Genomic DNA, 16614 nt, shown 5'->3' on the forward strand with positions numbered 1-16614 from the left:
GATGACTCCTTAGGTTCAGCTTTAAGCAATGGTATGAAGATTCTAAGAAAGTTTTATCGGTCTTAGTCGTGGTAGGGAGCTCACTTCCAATGAACATTGTGAAATCAGAACAGTATATTTTATAAGGGCCCCGCAAACCAGCGATGCAAAGGCTTCTCAAAAGGTTGCTTTCTATTATCAGTCATTATGTTGTTCTAACTTTGTTCTAGCCATTGGTAATTTTCTATATTTAAATGATATGATTAAAAAGAAGTCTTGAACAATTAAGAACTTTGATATATTAAGGAGCACCTCTTCTAGATTGTGATTTGACCTCAATGAAGCTGGCATTGCCCCAATGTATACATACCATCAATTGGCTGGTTAATGTATTCATCACCGCTTGTTTGTGCAATTATATTACCTAGAGCGGAGAGGACGATGGGAGCAGCATCTATAATTTAATCTAAAATGTAATATAAATTACATGAATATATAAAAATAAAATATATAATTAATATATATATGAAGAGAGATTTAGAAAAAAAATGGTGGTGGATCTAAGAACTTCCCCCCCCCACTTCGAAATAAGTTCTGACTTCCCTGGTGTGAAACGTATCTCAGTATCACGGGAGCAGTTCTTGTTCTACATTTTATCATTCATGTTACAATCATACAAGAGCCATTTGTTTGAAGATGGTAGTTAATTAATTTTACAATAACTTAAAATAATAAATTTCCTGCATCCAAAAGAAACAAATATACATGTTATATCAGTTCTTTATTAACTTTTAGTACTGCACTGTGTATACAGTATGGCTAGTCACACTGGTAAATTCATTCATATCAAAAATATGCATCCAAAAAGACACTGCAACATTGGCATTAATCTTCATTTCAATGTCCCCTGCAGTTCTTTCACTCTGTCGCTTATTTTATTCCACACTGCATTGTTTCCATCACTGAACTTAGGAATGCTCTGCACAAAGTCACCAATCATAGTCAAGGTGTCAACACATGGTAACATATGCATCAAGTCCTTTTCAATTTTCTTGTTGAAACAAGTTCTTTGGATCCACTTGTGGAATTCATTTTCTTCAAATTCATCCCTTGCTGACCTGGAAAGGAAAGTTATTTCAGTAAGTAACTTAAAATGTGAAGCATTGTTTTCTTTTTGAACTAAAAAAAAATGTTACACAAAAATTTCAGTGGCAAATGTAGGTTCAACTGGGACTTCCAATACATTTGCTGGGTGCCAAATCATAGCTGCCAAAATGTTTGCAAACATGCATGTGCATTTTTTCCTCATGCAGGGTCTTCATGCCTGGCATGAAGGGTATCTTTAGGGGGGGGGGGGGTAGGACTAACCAAGTCCATAATTAAATTGACAAAAATACTTAATTGCTTTGGTAGGACAACTGTTTTTATAGAAATGGTTAATTCCATGTGTGAGACACTACATTTGACACCTTCTTTTGTTAGGCATTGTATATCTTATGATTAGACCTTGGATTTTTAGGTTCTAAAAATGTGCTTTTAGGTTCCTAAAACAGACTAAAAATTCAAAAATGGGTTTTAAAAATCCTAAATTAGGCTAAAAAAATCCTGAAGTAAATTCCAAAAAACTTAAAAATTGTACAAAATGCCTGAAAACTACTGATTACATACACTCAAAAGAAAATCACAACAATGGTAAGAAACTTTAATATGTATATAGCCTACCTATGTATAACAACCAAATATTAATTTCCAACGAAACTTTCATTTTGTTACATCATTTTCAAAATTATTCACAAATTATTGTACAACAATACTTGTGCTGTTAGCAAAAGTAACTTGTTGATTATAAAATGAACTACGCATGTATAATTTGCTGCACAATACTAGGGTGTATACTCGCTTGGAATTCCTGAATTATGCATGATTTTGGTAAAACATGAAAAAAGGTACAAGCAGATGTTTACTCTAAAAAAAAAAAGTAAAGTGCTCCCCTGTGCTTTGCACCATGCCATGAAGGCATATAGGGAGTGTGGAGTTACGGTACCACACTTTCTTGATCACGGTCAAAGGTGGGGTGATGTGATCAGCACCACGCCCCTGGCTGCCTTTACCTCCAGGTGGAAAAAAATCCTGGTTCTCCCCTGCTGGGGATTGAACCTGGGTCTCTCGCATGGTAGTCAGATGCCCTAACGAATGAGCTACTGCAGTTTTTTTTGCATGGAAAATAAAATAGAATTTTCTCAATCCATTTACATTGATAGTGACTTTTCCAGAACAATCTTTCTGACAGATAGAAGATTATTGCACAATAAGATATCTTGAAGTTGATTAGGTAAATTTTGGGGTGCATTGAAATCACACAGACCCTTTATATTGTTAATATATTTGTGTGTGTGGTGAGAGTTGGTCATACGTAAGACTGGTATAGAGAAACATCTACTTCTACCTTTGAATTTTTGGAAGTTCACCTTTTAAATCGGGAATTATACTTGAATTTCATCGTGGTCCTAGTGACCACCCTGAATCTTTTTTCAAAAGAATCAGTCATATTCCACCTTTTGTCTGTGAGGATCATCTTATATGCTGAAAATGATCTCTCAACAGAAACATAGTTAGTGGTGCAAATTTGAATGCTGCTATGCTACTTCGCAAGGCGTAAATGTCAAAAAATGACCGAATTGACACTAAAGTGAGTAAGACTGTGCTGATCAGAAGTTTGTACTTTGTACTGTGCAGGCAGTAGAGGCGATTGGGTGCCAAACTGGGAAGGGGGAGGGACAAGGACAGTTTACTTTCTCTTAGTAGACAAGACTTAGCATTAAGAGTGTATAGTGCGGGGCAAAAAATAATAGGGGAACAACCCCCTTTAATTGCCGCCACTGTGTGCAGGTAATAGTGGCATCAAATGTCTTGTTTAGAGCTTTGAAAAGTAGCATAGACATGGAGGGAAGGAAATCGATAGAAAACATGTTTCAAACACACCAGTGATTAAACTGTTTCGTAACCAAATCGAGTAAATACTTCTGCGAGATATGAAAATCCTATAAAACTTAAAAAAATATATATAATGACCTTAAAAGAAAACCTAAAATAGGTCCTAACAAGCAAAATAGGTTCTTTTAGGCACTATAAAACTTAGTCAGTTGTTGCATTTCTTAATGAAACGCTGTCATAACTTATTTCTTATTTATCTGCAAAAGGGAAAAATAGGTTAAAAACCTAAAATCCGAGGTCTACTTATGATGCATAGGCAACGGATTTTCTTATTGCATTTTCAAGAAGAAGTGTTAAACTATACTTTGGTATAAATAATATGATACTGCATGCATATTGATAATTTACATTTCAATTTGTAATGAAATGTAACTCTCACTACATGAGTGGAACAGTTTTTAGTGCAATTTAATATTTTGAATTTTCTTCCAACTTCAAACAAAAAAAAAAACAGTTTGATACTACCATTGACTTTATATATATAATAGAGGAGAAACTCACAATAGCTAAAATGTTTATAAAGTAAACAATTACGTAATAATCACAAATTAATCACGTGACTCGCACTACTCTTTCTTTTTCAATAACAACAAAAGAGGCTAACAAACTTGCACTCCATCTAACAATGTTGCCAGATTATTGCTCATACATTGATGCCAGTTGCCGATTCTTGTTTTTTGAACATTACCAACAACATGTTGTATTTCAATGAGTTGGTAAAAAATATTTTTAAAACTCACTTTGGTGTACATTTCTGTGGAATTAGCCAAATGTTAGTGATCTTAATTACATATAAGCCAGATATGTTCGTGCTATAATAACAGTGATAATTATTAATTTACATATTAAAATATCATTATTATTTTAATCTTATTAATATATTGATTGAAAACTTTATTTAATTTATGTGACATACTTGGTTAGGACCTCCCCCCAATTTAATTCTAGATACATGCCTGCCTGGGTTTAAGATGATTTCCAGCAGTGATGGGTGACAAGTTTCAGGAATTGCCCCAACATAACTGGATTTGCACAATGTTTTGATATTCAAAGAATTTCAAAGTTTTCAATCGATTAGGCCAAAGCAAGGGAATATGCACCTAGACAGTAGTCCGGCCAACGGAAATGGAACTAGCTGGAAAGTACGATTCCAAACGCGAGAGGAGAAGCAGGTAGAAAGACAAACCATTCTCTGTGGCATTTTGCTTGTGTGGTTTCGCATCTTGTTTATTACTGCTTGCTTTGTTGTGTTTGTGATGTCTCTTACAATTCGTAACAAACCGTTTCAAAGTGGAACAACAAAAACTGTGACGTTTTGGTCCCTGTTGCATATTCTACAAAATACTCTCGATATAATACACAATGCCACAAACCATTCAGTTCCTACATTTTCTTTATTGTATTTATAATACTATGTATAATAATACTATTATTAGTGAATACTATCCTGATTACTGCTGTGTACATTTGTGCTAATTATAATACTTACTAAGGGGATCAATTTAATTGATCCAGAATAAAGTTACTGGTTTACAAACATGTTTATCTTCTAATGTGACGTGATGAAGAATTTCCTGATATGATCCGTTTGCTTATATAGTATATGGATGGCTATTTTTTCATTCTGTACCCTGGTCTCCCCGATGGTGCAGTGGTAGTGTCGTCGCCTTGTAATCAAGGGGTCCCGGGTTCGATTCCCGGTGGAGGCACATAGTGGTTCGGATCCCACTTTAAACTGTAGGCCCAGTCCCGATTAGCCTTACTGTGCATAAAGTGGACTTAAAACAACAAATCAATCCAAAATCAATCATTATGTACCCTTACATAATTCATAAACATCTCTCTGTATTTTGGCAGCGATGTTACTACGTTTCAAACTTCACTGTTGTTTTCACAGCAGACTATTTTTACGGAACCCGCTTCCTGGACAAAGTGCCAGCCTCCAGTTGGCGCATTCGCACTTCTGTCCATGGTCTCATCTAAGGCAGCCAGACAGTACATCATTCTGAATATATTATTATACTTTTATGGATTGTTACAACCATAGAATGAAACCTGTTACAACTTATAACTCTGTGGTTTGTCTAGCTCAATGACTGGTTGCTCACGATCTCTCTACTGAATCTACCGGGACTGAGTCAACTTAAACCACGGTTTCAACCTGTCACCATACCCATGCTAGCAATATCTCGAAAATTCCTGCACCAATCGAAAATGAGGAAAATGCTGTCTGTTGGACAGGAAGGAGCGAATAGGAAGCACCACAAAAGTTTACATTACAACAAAGGATTTATCTTGTCGAGTGTTACTTCGGAAAGAGGAATTGTGGAGAAGTGCGACGACGTTTTGCAACGAAATTTCCTGGTGTTCCCGTTCCACATAGGACCACTATATTAAACCTCGTAAAAAAGTTTAGAGTAACAGGGTCAGTTCTGAATAAAAGTGGAAAGAAAAATGGGGAAATATAAAAAATAAAGTATACAAAGACAATCCGCACACCATTCGAGAGTTAAAAGAGGGTATTGTACGAGAAATCGGGAGAATTACAGTAGACGAACTTGCACGTGTACATGCCAATTTCCTTCGGAGATGCCAGAAATGTGTTGCAGCAGAGGGACATCATTTTCAACACCTTCTGTAGTCAAGGTTAGTACACAATATGAAAACTGTAATTTTAATAGCTGACTCTAGCGACTGTCGCGGACCCGTTCACCGGGAAAGACAAGCTTGCTGCAGTCTCTCGTAGCTAATGTCATGGAATTCTCTGTATTATCCTATGCTATGCACTGGATATGTTCACATTTAACATGAACCACCAACTTGAGTGAATAAAATGCCAAACTGCTATACAACTGTCATTCAATAAATCTGAAAACGACACCACTTAATCTGAACCAGTCAGCCCCCCCCCCCCCCAATATTAGGAGACAAAAGAATCAAATATATTTGAAGAAGTTAATTTTCTTACTGTTACATGTAAGATTATAGTAACTTAATATTATCAGATCAATTACCTGCACAGATCGCATTTGTCTATTTCGTGGTAGCGTACAGATGCCTTCTTTTTAATATGGTGCAGAATATTTCTTAACTTTATCTTCTCCACGGTAAATGGTATAAAACCTAATTGTTCCTCTAGTGGTAGTTTCACCATATCTATCAGAGGCTCAATGTTAATGTTATCAGCACTTCCAAAGTCATTCAAATGTCTCTTTGATTTATTTTGAGGTGTTTCATCAGTCTTGTAAAATTTGACATGTTTGTCACAACACTCGCAGACAATATTGCCCATTGCACTATCACTAAGCTTAATGTCTTCCAGCCAATTGCTACTACCAACAATCCACATAGGACTTTCATTTTCACCATCAATGTTTTTCACTCGTGTGCCTTCTACATCCATAGCCATTTCATATGCTTTCTTTAGTTTTAGAAACTTTTCATTTTCTTCTTCCATTGTATTTCACTAGAGTTCATATAGTTTTATAATCTGAAAAGAAAAATTAAGAAATATGATCATCTCATGTCATAAACATTCATATTTTATTTCAGAAGAGTTTACATGTCATCTGCACAAGGCACATGAATTAACGAAAAGCAAATTATTTCTTACAAAACTCTCATGTTTCTACTGCAGTGGTAAATATTGGAATGAAATCTCACTTAACTATTTAAAATATTCCTTTCTAAAATTAACCTGAAGTAGTTGGAGAAAAAGATATGGTCCAAATTGCACGAGAGAGAGGTTTTGATTTCAAATCTCATGAATATACGAGAGGCAGACTGATTATTCTGCACTCCTAGCATCAGCTGAATCTGCATAACAATAAAATAACTTAATGATATATCCTTCAATTCCCTGAAATGTAGTGTAAAAATCTGTCATTGTTATTTTTTGTGAATGTTAATACATATACCATGTCTACCTTTTGTAAAGTGAATGTTTAAATATGCTGTTTCTTTTCCAAAAGAACAATCCATTATAGTCGCATGGCATATACATGAAAAATTTGTTCTTAAAAGAAGATTTGTAATTTTATATCGGATTGTTAGAATATCAGTGGCATGCCCACGGTGAGGTGACCATCATGTCTCCCCCCTCCTTTAGTTCAGCATTTGTAAAAAAAAAACATCAAATGCAGAAAAAGATGGAAAATAAAGACGTGACATAACTCACCTCATGAAAATCATGGGCATACCACTGATTGGTATTGGCAAGTTTTGTATTTGTTCATTATTGGTAACAGCAAAAATGGCACATTGATCCACCCCTAATATAATCCATTACCACACATATCAACTGGATTCCTTTTACCAATGTGATTCTCGGCTTTCACACAAGCAAATTACATATACAATTTTCACTCGAAGGTGTGTATTGGTGTGCAATGCTTTTAACCTAAAAATCAATAGAGCCAGTGGCATGCTCAGGGGAGCTTATAATTCCCCTCTCCCCCTTTGGTCAAGTATTTATAAAAAAGAACATCCAAGGCAGAAAAAGATGGTGAAATGAGAACTGACCACTAAAAAAGTACACATAACCCCATTTGAAAATCCTGACCGTGCCATTGAGGAGAACAAAGGTGTAAAAATAAAGCAAGCTAATCAAATTGCCAATAGTTACTTCTTCCATGCCTAATATTGACTTACATAACATAATTGTACATACCTAGTCATGAAATAAACATAACATAATTGTACATACCTAGTCATATCATAAATTCTGTTACAAAGTTTAGACAGGGATGGCAACACTGGTTGGCAATGTTGGATCAAACAACAGTATCATTGTGTGTTTGGCTGTGGTAGCAGAAAGGTGAATTTCACTGCGAGTCGAATGGATTGGGGTGTCAACAGATACTGTGACACAGGGACAATTGAGGACCGCCCCAGGAAAGGTAGACCTCACAGCGTGAGGAACCAAGCAGTGATGACTCGAGAGCTGAACATTTTGAAAATGTCGATGTCGCGTGTGCTCCGAAGTGACCTAGGACTCTGCGCTTATCGGCGAAGTACTGGTCACTTCCTCACTCCACAGCTTAAGGTCCGGAGGGAGCAGAAAACAAAAAGACTCCTTCAGCGTTACGCAAATGGTGGCCACAAGAGGATCCTTTTCATGGACGAAAAAATCTTCATGATTGAAGAGTCTTACAATCGTCAAAACGACCGTGTTTATGCCTCGACATCCCAGGAAGCTTGTGAAAACATGCCACAGATCCTCAGAGGCCATCATCCTGCCTCAGTGATGGTTTGGTGAGGGGTTTCGTACGATGGCACAACTGAGCTCCACTTCTGTGAACATGGTGTGTGTGAAAACATCTGCAAAAGTCTACCAAGCGACAGTATTGGAGCCACTTGCGAAATCGTTGACCCCACCATATTCAACAATGTGCTGTGAAGCTTCCACCAGGACTCAGCACCGGCCCACATGGCAAAGACCACACAGGAGTGGCTTCAGAGAAATGTGCCTGATATCATTGCTCCGGATGATTGGCCCTCCAGCAGCCCTGAAATCAGCCCATTGGACTACAGGCTGTGGTCTGTTGCGGAGGGCATGGTCTGTAGGAAGAGGCATCCAAACCTTGTGAGTCGCAAGCGTTCTCTTGTGAAGGCAGTGGCGGACTTTACTCTTGAGACCGTGTGTGCTGCGATTGATGACTGGCCTCAGAGACTTCGTGCCTGTGTGAAGGTCAGAGGTGGGCATTTTGAACAGTGATTGGTGCTCCGTGTTGGCAAGACTTGTACCTTTGTAACATTCAAATATTAATACATTAGCTTGCTCACTGTGCCTGTACTTCATTATTAACTTTGTAACAGAATGTATGATATGACTGGGCATAAGAGGGAGGGAAAGAGAAAGGGGAGATCCTCTCCTCCCCTCTTCTGTTGCTAGTACAGAACACTAAAAGCACAAAACCTAATATGTCTAATCTAAAATAGGAATTGTAGCTTTCATGGTGATGTGATTCGAACAAGTGTTCTCGGGTTACCAGCCAGGTTAAATTGGAGTTGGCTTCCAACGTTTCAAGGGCATACATTGCTCTCATCTTCAGGGAATGTAGAAATGGAGACCAGTGTAGGTTAATATACAGGACTATAATGTGGCGGAGTTTGGATTCTGTCTTCCTATTGGATCTCTCTGGATCCTGGTGTTCTCATTGGCTGGTGTCTTGTTTTCAAGGAGGAATGGGTTCCAGGCGTGACTGAGCTGGAGTCCCACGTCCCTGTTGAGATTGGTGCTTTCCCGTGATATGGCTTCCTTTACCCTTCTGTTCCAGTAACCTGCACATTTGGCTATTATTTTGGCATCTGCAAATAAAATTCTGTGTCCCTCGGTGATGCTGTGTTCCGCAACTCCTGATTTTTCCAGTTGGAATAATCGGATATTACGTTTATGTTTATTCTGCTACTGCTGAATGATGCATCCCGTTTGGCCTATGTATGGTGTCCCACACTTACAGAGTATTTGGTATACTCCTGGAATACGAAGTTCCAGGTCATCTTTGACTAACGAAGTAGGGCCTTGGTTTTCAGTGGCAGCCTGTGAATGGTCTTCACCCTGTGCCTGGCTAGAATTCTGCTTAACTTCCCGGAGGTGTGTCCTACGAATGGTAATACCGTTACAATAGGATGTTCCTGTCCTGTGTTGCTACTGGTAGAGGGGCTGGGCGGTGCAGTATTGGTCCTTGCAAGGGTCGTGTCCTCATGTTCGGCTTCTCTTGGCTGTGAAGAATCGACCCTTCTAAGGGCCACACTGTTCTCCGTGCTTGGTCTCTGCTGAAATGAAACTGCCTTGTTGATCACCCTGTTGCTATCTCTGATGTGGTATCCATTCTGCTGTAGACTGGTTCTGAGGTGAGTGAATTATGATTGTAGATCTTCCTGGTCAGAAATGGTTACTGCCCTGTGGGCTAGTGTGTTCAGAACGGCGAGCCATTGTGCTTTGTGCAATTAGCTATTGGCAATCAGGTACAGGTCAGTGTGGGTGGGTTTTCTGTACATACTATGTCCGAGAGTGTTATCTGGTATGCTGCGGATTAGGATGTCCAGGAATGGGAGGCAGTCATCTTCTTCCATATCCATGGTGAACTGGATATTTCAATACCGTTTGTTACGGAAGTCTAAGAAACTCTGTAATGACAGTCGTCCATGTGGCCAAATGACAAACGTGTCATCCACATATCTGTAGAAACAGGAAGGTTGGTTGGGAGCATCTTTCAATGCTTCATGTTCAAAATGTTCCATGTAGAAGTTTGCGATCGCCGGTGAGAGTGGCGAACCCATGGCCATTCCATCAGTTTGTTTGTAATATTTCACGTTGTAGAGGAAATATGTGGAAGTTAGAGTGTGGCGGAAATACGTGGAAGTTAGAGTGTGGCGGAAGAGATTAACTATGGATGGTGGAAAGTGACTTCCTAAAAGTTCCAATGTCTTTGACTGGGACTCTGGTGAACAGGGAAACTACATCAAAACTGACTAGAATGTTGGATGGGGAGACCTTGAGTTTCTTCAATTCCTGGACAAAATCAGTGGAGTTCTTGACGTATTGTCAGTGCTATACCCAGTCCAACCTACAGAATCGTCAAATACCTCATATCCCTGCTTCAACCTCTAGTCGGACACGAGGACGAGGCCCTTGCAAGGACCGATACTGCACCACCCAGCCCCAACACAGGACAGGAACGCCCTACTGTAACTGTTTTACCATTCGTAGGACACACATCCGGGAACTTTAGCAGAAATCTAGCCAGGCACGGGGTGAAGACCATTCACAGACTGCCACTGAAAACTAAGGCCCTACTCTGTTCAGTCAAAGATCACCTGGAACTTTGTATTCCAGGAGTATACTGAATACCCTGTGAGTGTGGGACACCATACATAGACCAAACGGGATTCACCATTGAGCAGCGGCGGAATGAACATCAACGTAATATCCGATTATTCCAACCGGAAAAGTCAGGAGTTGCAAAACACAGCATCACCGAGGGACACAGAATTTTATTTGCAGACACCAAAATAATAGCCAAATGTGCCAGTTACTCAGACTGGCGGGTAAAGGAAGCCATAGCAATATCATGGGAAAGCACCAATCTTAACAGGGATGTGGAACTCCAGTTCAGTCATGCCTGGAACCCACTCCTTCGTAAAAACAAGACACCAGCCAATGAGAACACCAGAATCCAGAGAGAGCCAAGTCAGAATCCAAACTCCGCCACACTATAGTCGTGTATATTAACCTACATTGGTTTCCATTTCAACATTCCCTGAATATGGGAGCAATGTATGCCCTTGAAACGTTGGAAGCCAACTCCAATTTAACCTGGCTGGTAACCTGAGAACACTTGTTCAATGTCTAATCTAATCATGTAAGAAATCACAACTGGATGTAAATTTAATAATAGGAAATGGAATCCTGTTTAGGTAAGCCAGCTTTCGTGCTCTTAGATTTATTTATTACTATTATTACTTTTTGCCATGCATTGTTTCAGAGTCCAAGATATGGATGTGTGAAAGTGATACCAGACTTATACGGGTGTCTGATAAGTCACTCCCTATTTTTAAGTGATTTTAGCTTCTTTATTTGCTACCTGATTCTGTTATAACTAGTGTCATTATTCATTCCATTCATTGAGCTTTTTTTGATATAATGGAAGATGGTCAACATCGAGGGCAACCAACAATGTTGCCATCCTTAATGATATATTCACAAGGAGTCCACAGAAATCCTGGGTGTCGAGGATCTCATGAGAATGAGCTCTCACATGCAACTGAAACAATTCTCATGAAATATTTATATTTCAGCATAGAAGCCACATTACTTCCAGCAATTGTTTCCTGATGACTGTGACAGGAGGATGGAATCTGCAGAAATTTTTCTGTCATGGCATGCTGACTGGTCTAAACTGTTTGACAACATTTTGTGGTCAGATAAGGCACATATTTCATATGGAGTGTTGAGTTAATAGGTACAACTATCAATATTGGGTGGGTGCCACTGTTTACATTCGCAGGAGGCTGTTCAAAGATAACGGTATAGTGCAATATCACATCTTTCACAGCAGTTGTACCTGTTAAATTATGAAAATGTGTCAAGGATGTTAGGGTTTATGCGGAGTTTTAAATTATGCCCAACAAAACCTCAAGAAGTGGATTGTATAACAACACTAAATGGAACAAAATTGGTTAGCAAATAAATAAGTTATAAATCATTATAAATTGGCAGTGATCTATCAGACACTCTGTACTTGCAAATATAAGGTGAATGTACAGGGTGTTTCACTCACTCTCAGTCTCAGATTCTCACTTATAAAAATCAAACAATTGGTCATAATGTAATGAAATTTGCTAGACATACCTTGGTGTATGAGAAGCACGGTGATGCCATTGGAGATGGCTGTAAAGTCTCTCTGGTCCTTGCATGGGCATGCACCTGCCAGCGACAATTTATTGCACTATTTGTGGTCCGGAAACCACCTGCAAAGTCTTCCATTCCATATTTGGTGAAGAAACTGAAAATGGGACCATTGTTGGATGTGCACAAAGGACGTCCAAAACTGCCACAGGTGCAAGAAGTGAGAAACAGATTGCTGACCTCACGAAAGAAGTCATTGCCTAGAATGTCGCAGGAACATATCAACGAGCTGCCAAAAAGGCAAAGCTGCATGCATATTATGTCACTGCTGTGCAACAATTGCAACCTCCCAACAGAGTGAAAAGAGTCAATTAAGAGACCACTTCCAACACTCGCTGTGACGTCACCATGCTTATACACCAAGGTATGACCGTAGCAAATTTCATTACATTAGGACCAATAGTTTTGATTTCTATAAGCAAAAATCTTAAAAAAATATTTCTATTATAAAACACAATAAAAATATCAGATAAAAAGTCACACGGGAGCAATACCTGGTGACTACACGCACGGCAGAGGGTTTTGATTTTATAACTTTTATCCGTTTTAACCTGTTTTTGTGGATTTTTAATGAACAATGACAAGCGGTAAGGATATATTTTTAAAAGGGAACAAGTTTTATCAAATTTTCTATCTCCATTCCAAACCACATAACCTTTTCCTTGAATGATAAACTTGATGCGGCATGGTAGTGACTCATGCCTAAAAGTGCCTGAAGAAGGAGGCGGTTGTTCCTCCGAAATATAGCATTATCAATGAAGGAGACTCACATTATCATAAGTAAGTGACTTTTTATCTGATATTTTTATTGTGCTTTATAATAGAAATATTTTTTAATATTTGTCAAACTGTGAGTAATTCGCTCAAAACAAATTATGAATATAAGCGAAAATCAGTATACTTTAAAAAAAAAAAAAAACTTCAAAGGTAGGAAAAGATGGCAAAATGAGGGTTGACTACGCCTCCCTTTTGAAAATCCTGGGCTCGCCTCTGTGTAAAAGGTACCTTAAGCAAATATCCCCACATCCAATCAACAAGACATTTCACAGATTACTGCTGACACATGGCTCATAAGGGTTTTGGTGATTGAACCATCACCACCACGATGATGTGTTGAATGCATTTAAAGAAATTCTTCTAATACTACGAGCCCTAAACCTGGCCTGACTAACCTAATCATGAAAGCATTTACAGACGTTATTTGAATACTAAGAGCCCTAAACCTGACTTCTCTAACCTACCTATAAAACCCCTTTAAATAATCCCTAAAACTCTGGTGTGTGTGTTCGGAGACAAAAAAAGATTGTGTACTATGATAAAATCTGAATTAAACAATCGGAACTTGGGCCTTAAGATGAAGTCCCTTAATTCATCCAACATCTGATAATGTGATATGTGGTCTGAACCATGAAAGAAACCCCTAACCATAAACTAAGAAGTGGAAGTATAAAAGCTTGCGTAAACTAATTTTCAAATCGTAACTTCTTCGATAAATAATATTTAGTGAATCATTGAACTGTGCTCAAAGTTTCTCCAAGCTTCAAATTTACTTCCACTATCATTTCCAGTATTCTGAAAAAGTTCCTAGAATGTATGAAAATCATTCAACTTCAACTGTTGCCTATTTTAATGATACGATCCCTAAACCTGATTTGCCTTACCTAACAATGAAACCATTTAGGAACATTTTATTATTGCCAAGAGCCCCAAACCTGACCTAACAATGAAAGCATTTAGGGACGTAAAACACCTTCACATGTCAGTCACATGTAGTAGCAGCAGCAGTTCCTATTCAAGAACAGCATATGAATACTGAAATATACGGAAGGAAAAAATATTGGTAAAAATGTCATAACCGGGAAATGAATTTCTTCAAATTTACAGGAGAAAGTACTTACGGAATTGAGTTACTGTGTAAGGTCGTAGAAGTGTTTTCTCGCATTTTTCAATGTATTTGGCTGCTAAATCATGTATTTTTCTATAATAATGTCCGTCCGATGCACGAAAGCTGTTGCTTGCATTTCCATCCATGTACTTGAACCGGATGTTGCGAGCATCTGATTACATAATCCCCAGCAAGAGTTTCCAAATGCACAGTTTTTTCACTATATTGCCCAACCTAAAGCAACCTAACCTTACCGTGATGGTGCATGGGGCTATGCGGGAATTTTTCTCTGTTAAGAAGGTTGAAACACTGTTTTGCCGTTTGAAACACAACGCTAGTCAAGATTTGCCTGCCATTTTGCATGTGGCTAGAGTCTAGTTTACGTCCTTCTTGCCCCTTTACATCTTTCTTGCGCACTCCTTGCCCGTTTACAAAACCGAGCTAGCAGACAGCCGGCGCTCCGGCATTGTAGGGTAAGTAAGCTTTTCTTTTTACACTTTCTGTCACTAACCATTCACGGGATCGAGGTTAGGTTAGGTTCCATTAGCACTCATTTCACCCCTAAATATGTGCTTCATCATCAAAGAATGTCCTCAGTACGTTCAATCATGCATATCCGGACAACATCGGTTTTTCTCGATTTTCTCCTCCAGGAAATTTTTCCTCGCCTTGGGATTTAGTTTGTTGAATTCCTTATACAATAACCTTTCCAACGATATATGACACATATTCCTTATGAAAAGGACGTAAACTAGATTCTTACCTTGCATGTTCAGGAAGCGAGGAAAGAAGGAACAATAATTACTCGATATGTCAACAATAGATACTAATTTCGTTAAAAAAAGCGAAATCTCTTGTTAAACAATGTTTCGCAATGCAGAATAGGTAAGTACGAATGTAAAAAAGTAGAGAATGAACGAGTGAGTGAGTGAGTGAGAGAGAGAGAGAGAAAGAGAGAGAGTGAGTGAGTGTGAGTGAGTGTTGTTTTTTTTCAAAGATTTGTTCACAATTAAACAATTGGGATTAATTCCTGCCTGCGTATGAATTCGCAGGAACAAACTGTCACTCTTTTCTTGTCAAGTAAAATGCTAAAACACTTACTCTACACATCTTTAACATTGGCTTGAAGGCAGCCGATCAATGTCCAACATGATACGACCCAATGTTCCGTCACGGAACATTCTAATAAATTTCTGTGCTGCTGACTGTAGGTCTAACTTCTCCACTATCGAACCATCAGTTCCTCTTATCTTCTTTGTCTTATTCAACTTCAAAGCTAATTTTATTAGAACTTCACGAATATCATCAGAAGGTTCACTCAAACCTGCATGTTCCACATAATTAAAGTACTGGTGTTTATTTAACCAAAATAACAAATAATCTGATATAACTTCTTCCCCTACTAAGTGATCCTGAAGACTTGCACACAAAGATAACTTCAGCCCAGCTTCAACATCTTTTACACTAGGTGTAAGTATGCCAGGCGTATCCAACAAATACATCAGTGGGTCCTCACACACTTTTATTTTATTCTGAACACTACGAGTAATACCCGCTAAAGCACCTACTCTTGCAGCTTTAGGTTTGGCAAGGTTTACATTACGGAGTACATTAATCAACGACGATTTTCCAACATTTGGTACACCTATTACCATCAACAAAAATTCTTTCCTTTCACTTCGGTTGTATCTTTCGGATGCAGTAATCATCCTCGAGGCAAGAGGAATTATCTGTTTGACTCCAGAACACTTCTGATTTTTGCAATTAGTGTATATCACATGAGAAATTCCTTCGTCTAGAAGTTTTTGTTTTACTTCATCTTTATACCTTGCATCGGTCAAATCTTTTTTGTTAAGAACGAAAATATGTGGCTTTATACCTGTCAAGGTATGTTGAAAATTAGGGTTTCTGCCTGAAACTGGAACTCTTGCATCATGTACCTCAATAATGCAATCAACATTCTTTAGTTGTTTCTGCATTTCCTTCATGCCTTTTCCCATATGGCCAGGAAACCATCTTAGAACATTTGTATTTACAAGTTGAAAATTTTCTCTGAACTTGGAAATACCTTTCATTACTTGCGATGCCATTCTTACACATTTAGTAGTATCGTCGAATACCGGAATATTTTAGGCGATCAAATTATTAACATAATCTCATATTTTCAACTAACTTGTTATATTTAAAGAATCATCAGAGCTTGTAACGGAACAAGAATAGTGGTACACACAACTTTGCCTATATCGCCATTCCCATTCGCCATGATTTTGTTTTTCAATGTTGCCAAGAATAACACATTTTTAAGTTAGTGTTTCTATACATCATAATTGTACAATATGCTTTT

At 38.3% G+C, this 16614-nt stretch overlaps 2 protein-coding genes across 8 annotated transcripts; one reads left to right on the forward strand and one right to left on the reverse strand.

Moving 5' to 3' along the window:
- Positions 1–754: 754 nt before the first annotated feature.
- Positions 755–16526, reverse strand: LOC145990878 (mitochondrial GTPase 1). 7 transcript variants are annotated; one of them, XR_014441991.1, is made up of 3 exons: positions 15372–16525; positions 5988–6463; positions 755–1097 (listed from the first exon to the last, which is right to left on the reverse strand). XR_014441991.1 is itself a non-coding variant. In XM_083126361.1 (3 exons), exons 2-3 carry the CDS (start codon positions 6428–6430, stop codon positions 872–874), a joined length of 669 nt encoding a protein of 222 aa, XP_082982487.1. In that variant the 5' UTR covers positions 6431–6463; positions 16444–16526; the 3' UTR covers positions 755–871. The 7 variants fall into 7 exon arrangements, 6 of the variants coding, with proteins under 6 accessions (XP_082982487.1, XP_082982478.1, XP_082982504.1 ...); XM_083126361.1 differs by having other exon boundaries at positions 16444–16526; XM_083126352.1 differs by having other exon boundaries at positions 16339–16525.
- Positions 7811–8230, forward strand: LOC145987696 (uncharacterized). Its single transcript, XM_083122254.1, has one exon. The coding sequence runs from the start codon at positions 7811–7813 to the stop codon at positions 8228–8230; it is 420 nt and encodes a 139-aa protein (XP_082978380.1).
- Positions 16527–16614: the final 88 nt, after the last annotated feature.

The sequence above is a fragment of the Lepisma saccharinum genome, chromosome 1, assembly GCF_977018435.1.
Source record: "Lepisma saccharinum chromosome 1, izLepSacc3.1, whole genome shotgun sequence".
NCBI lineage: Eukaryota > Metazoa > Arthropoda > Insecta > Zygentoma > Lepismatidae > Lepisma > Lepisma saccharinum.

Excerpts from the sequence above, each read along its gene's own strand:
- LOC145987696 (XM_083122254.1), top strand. The coding sequence starts at position 7,811 with ATGGATTGGGGTGTCAACAGATACTGTGACACAGGGACAATTGAGGAC.
- LOC145990878 (XM_083126343.1), bottom strand. The coding sequence starts at position 16,360 with ATGGCATCGCAAGTAATGAAAGGTATTTCCAAGTTCAGAGAAAATTTT.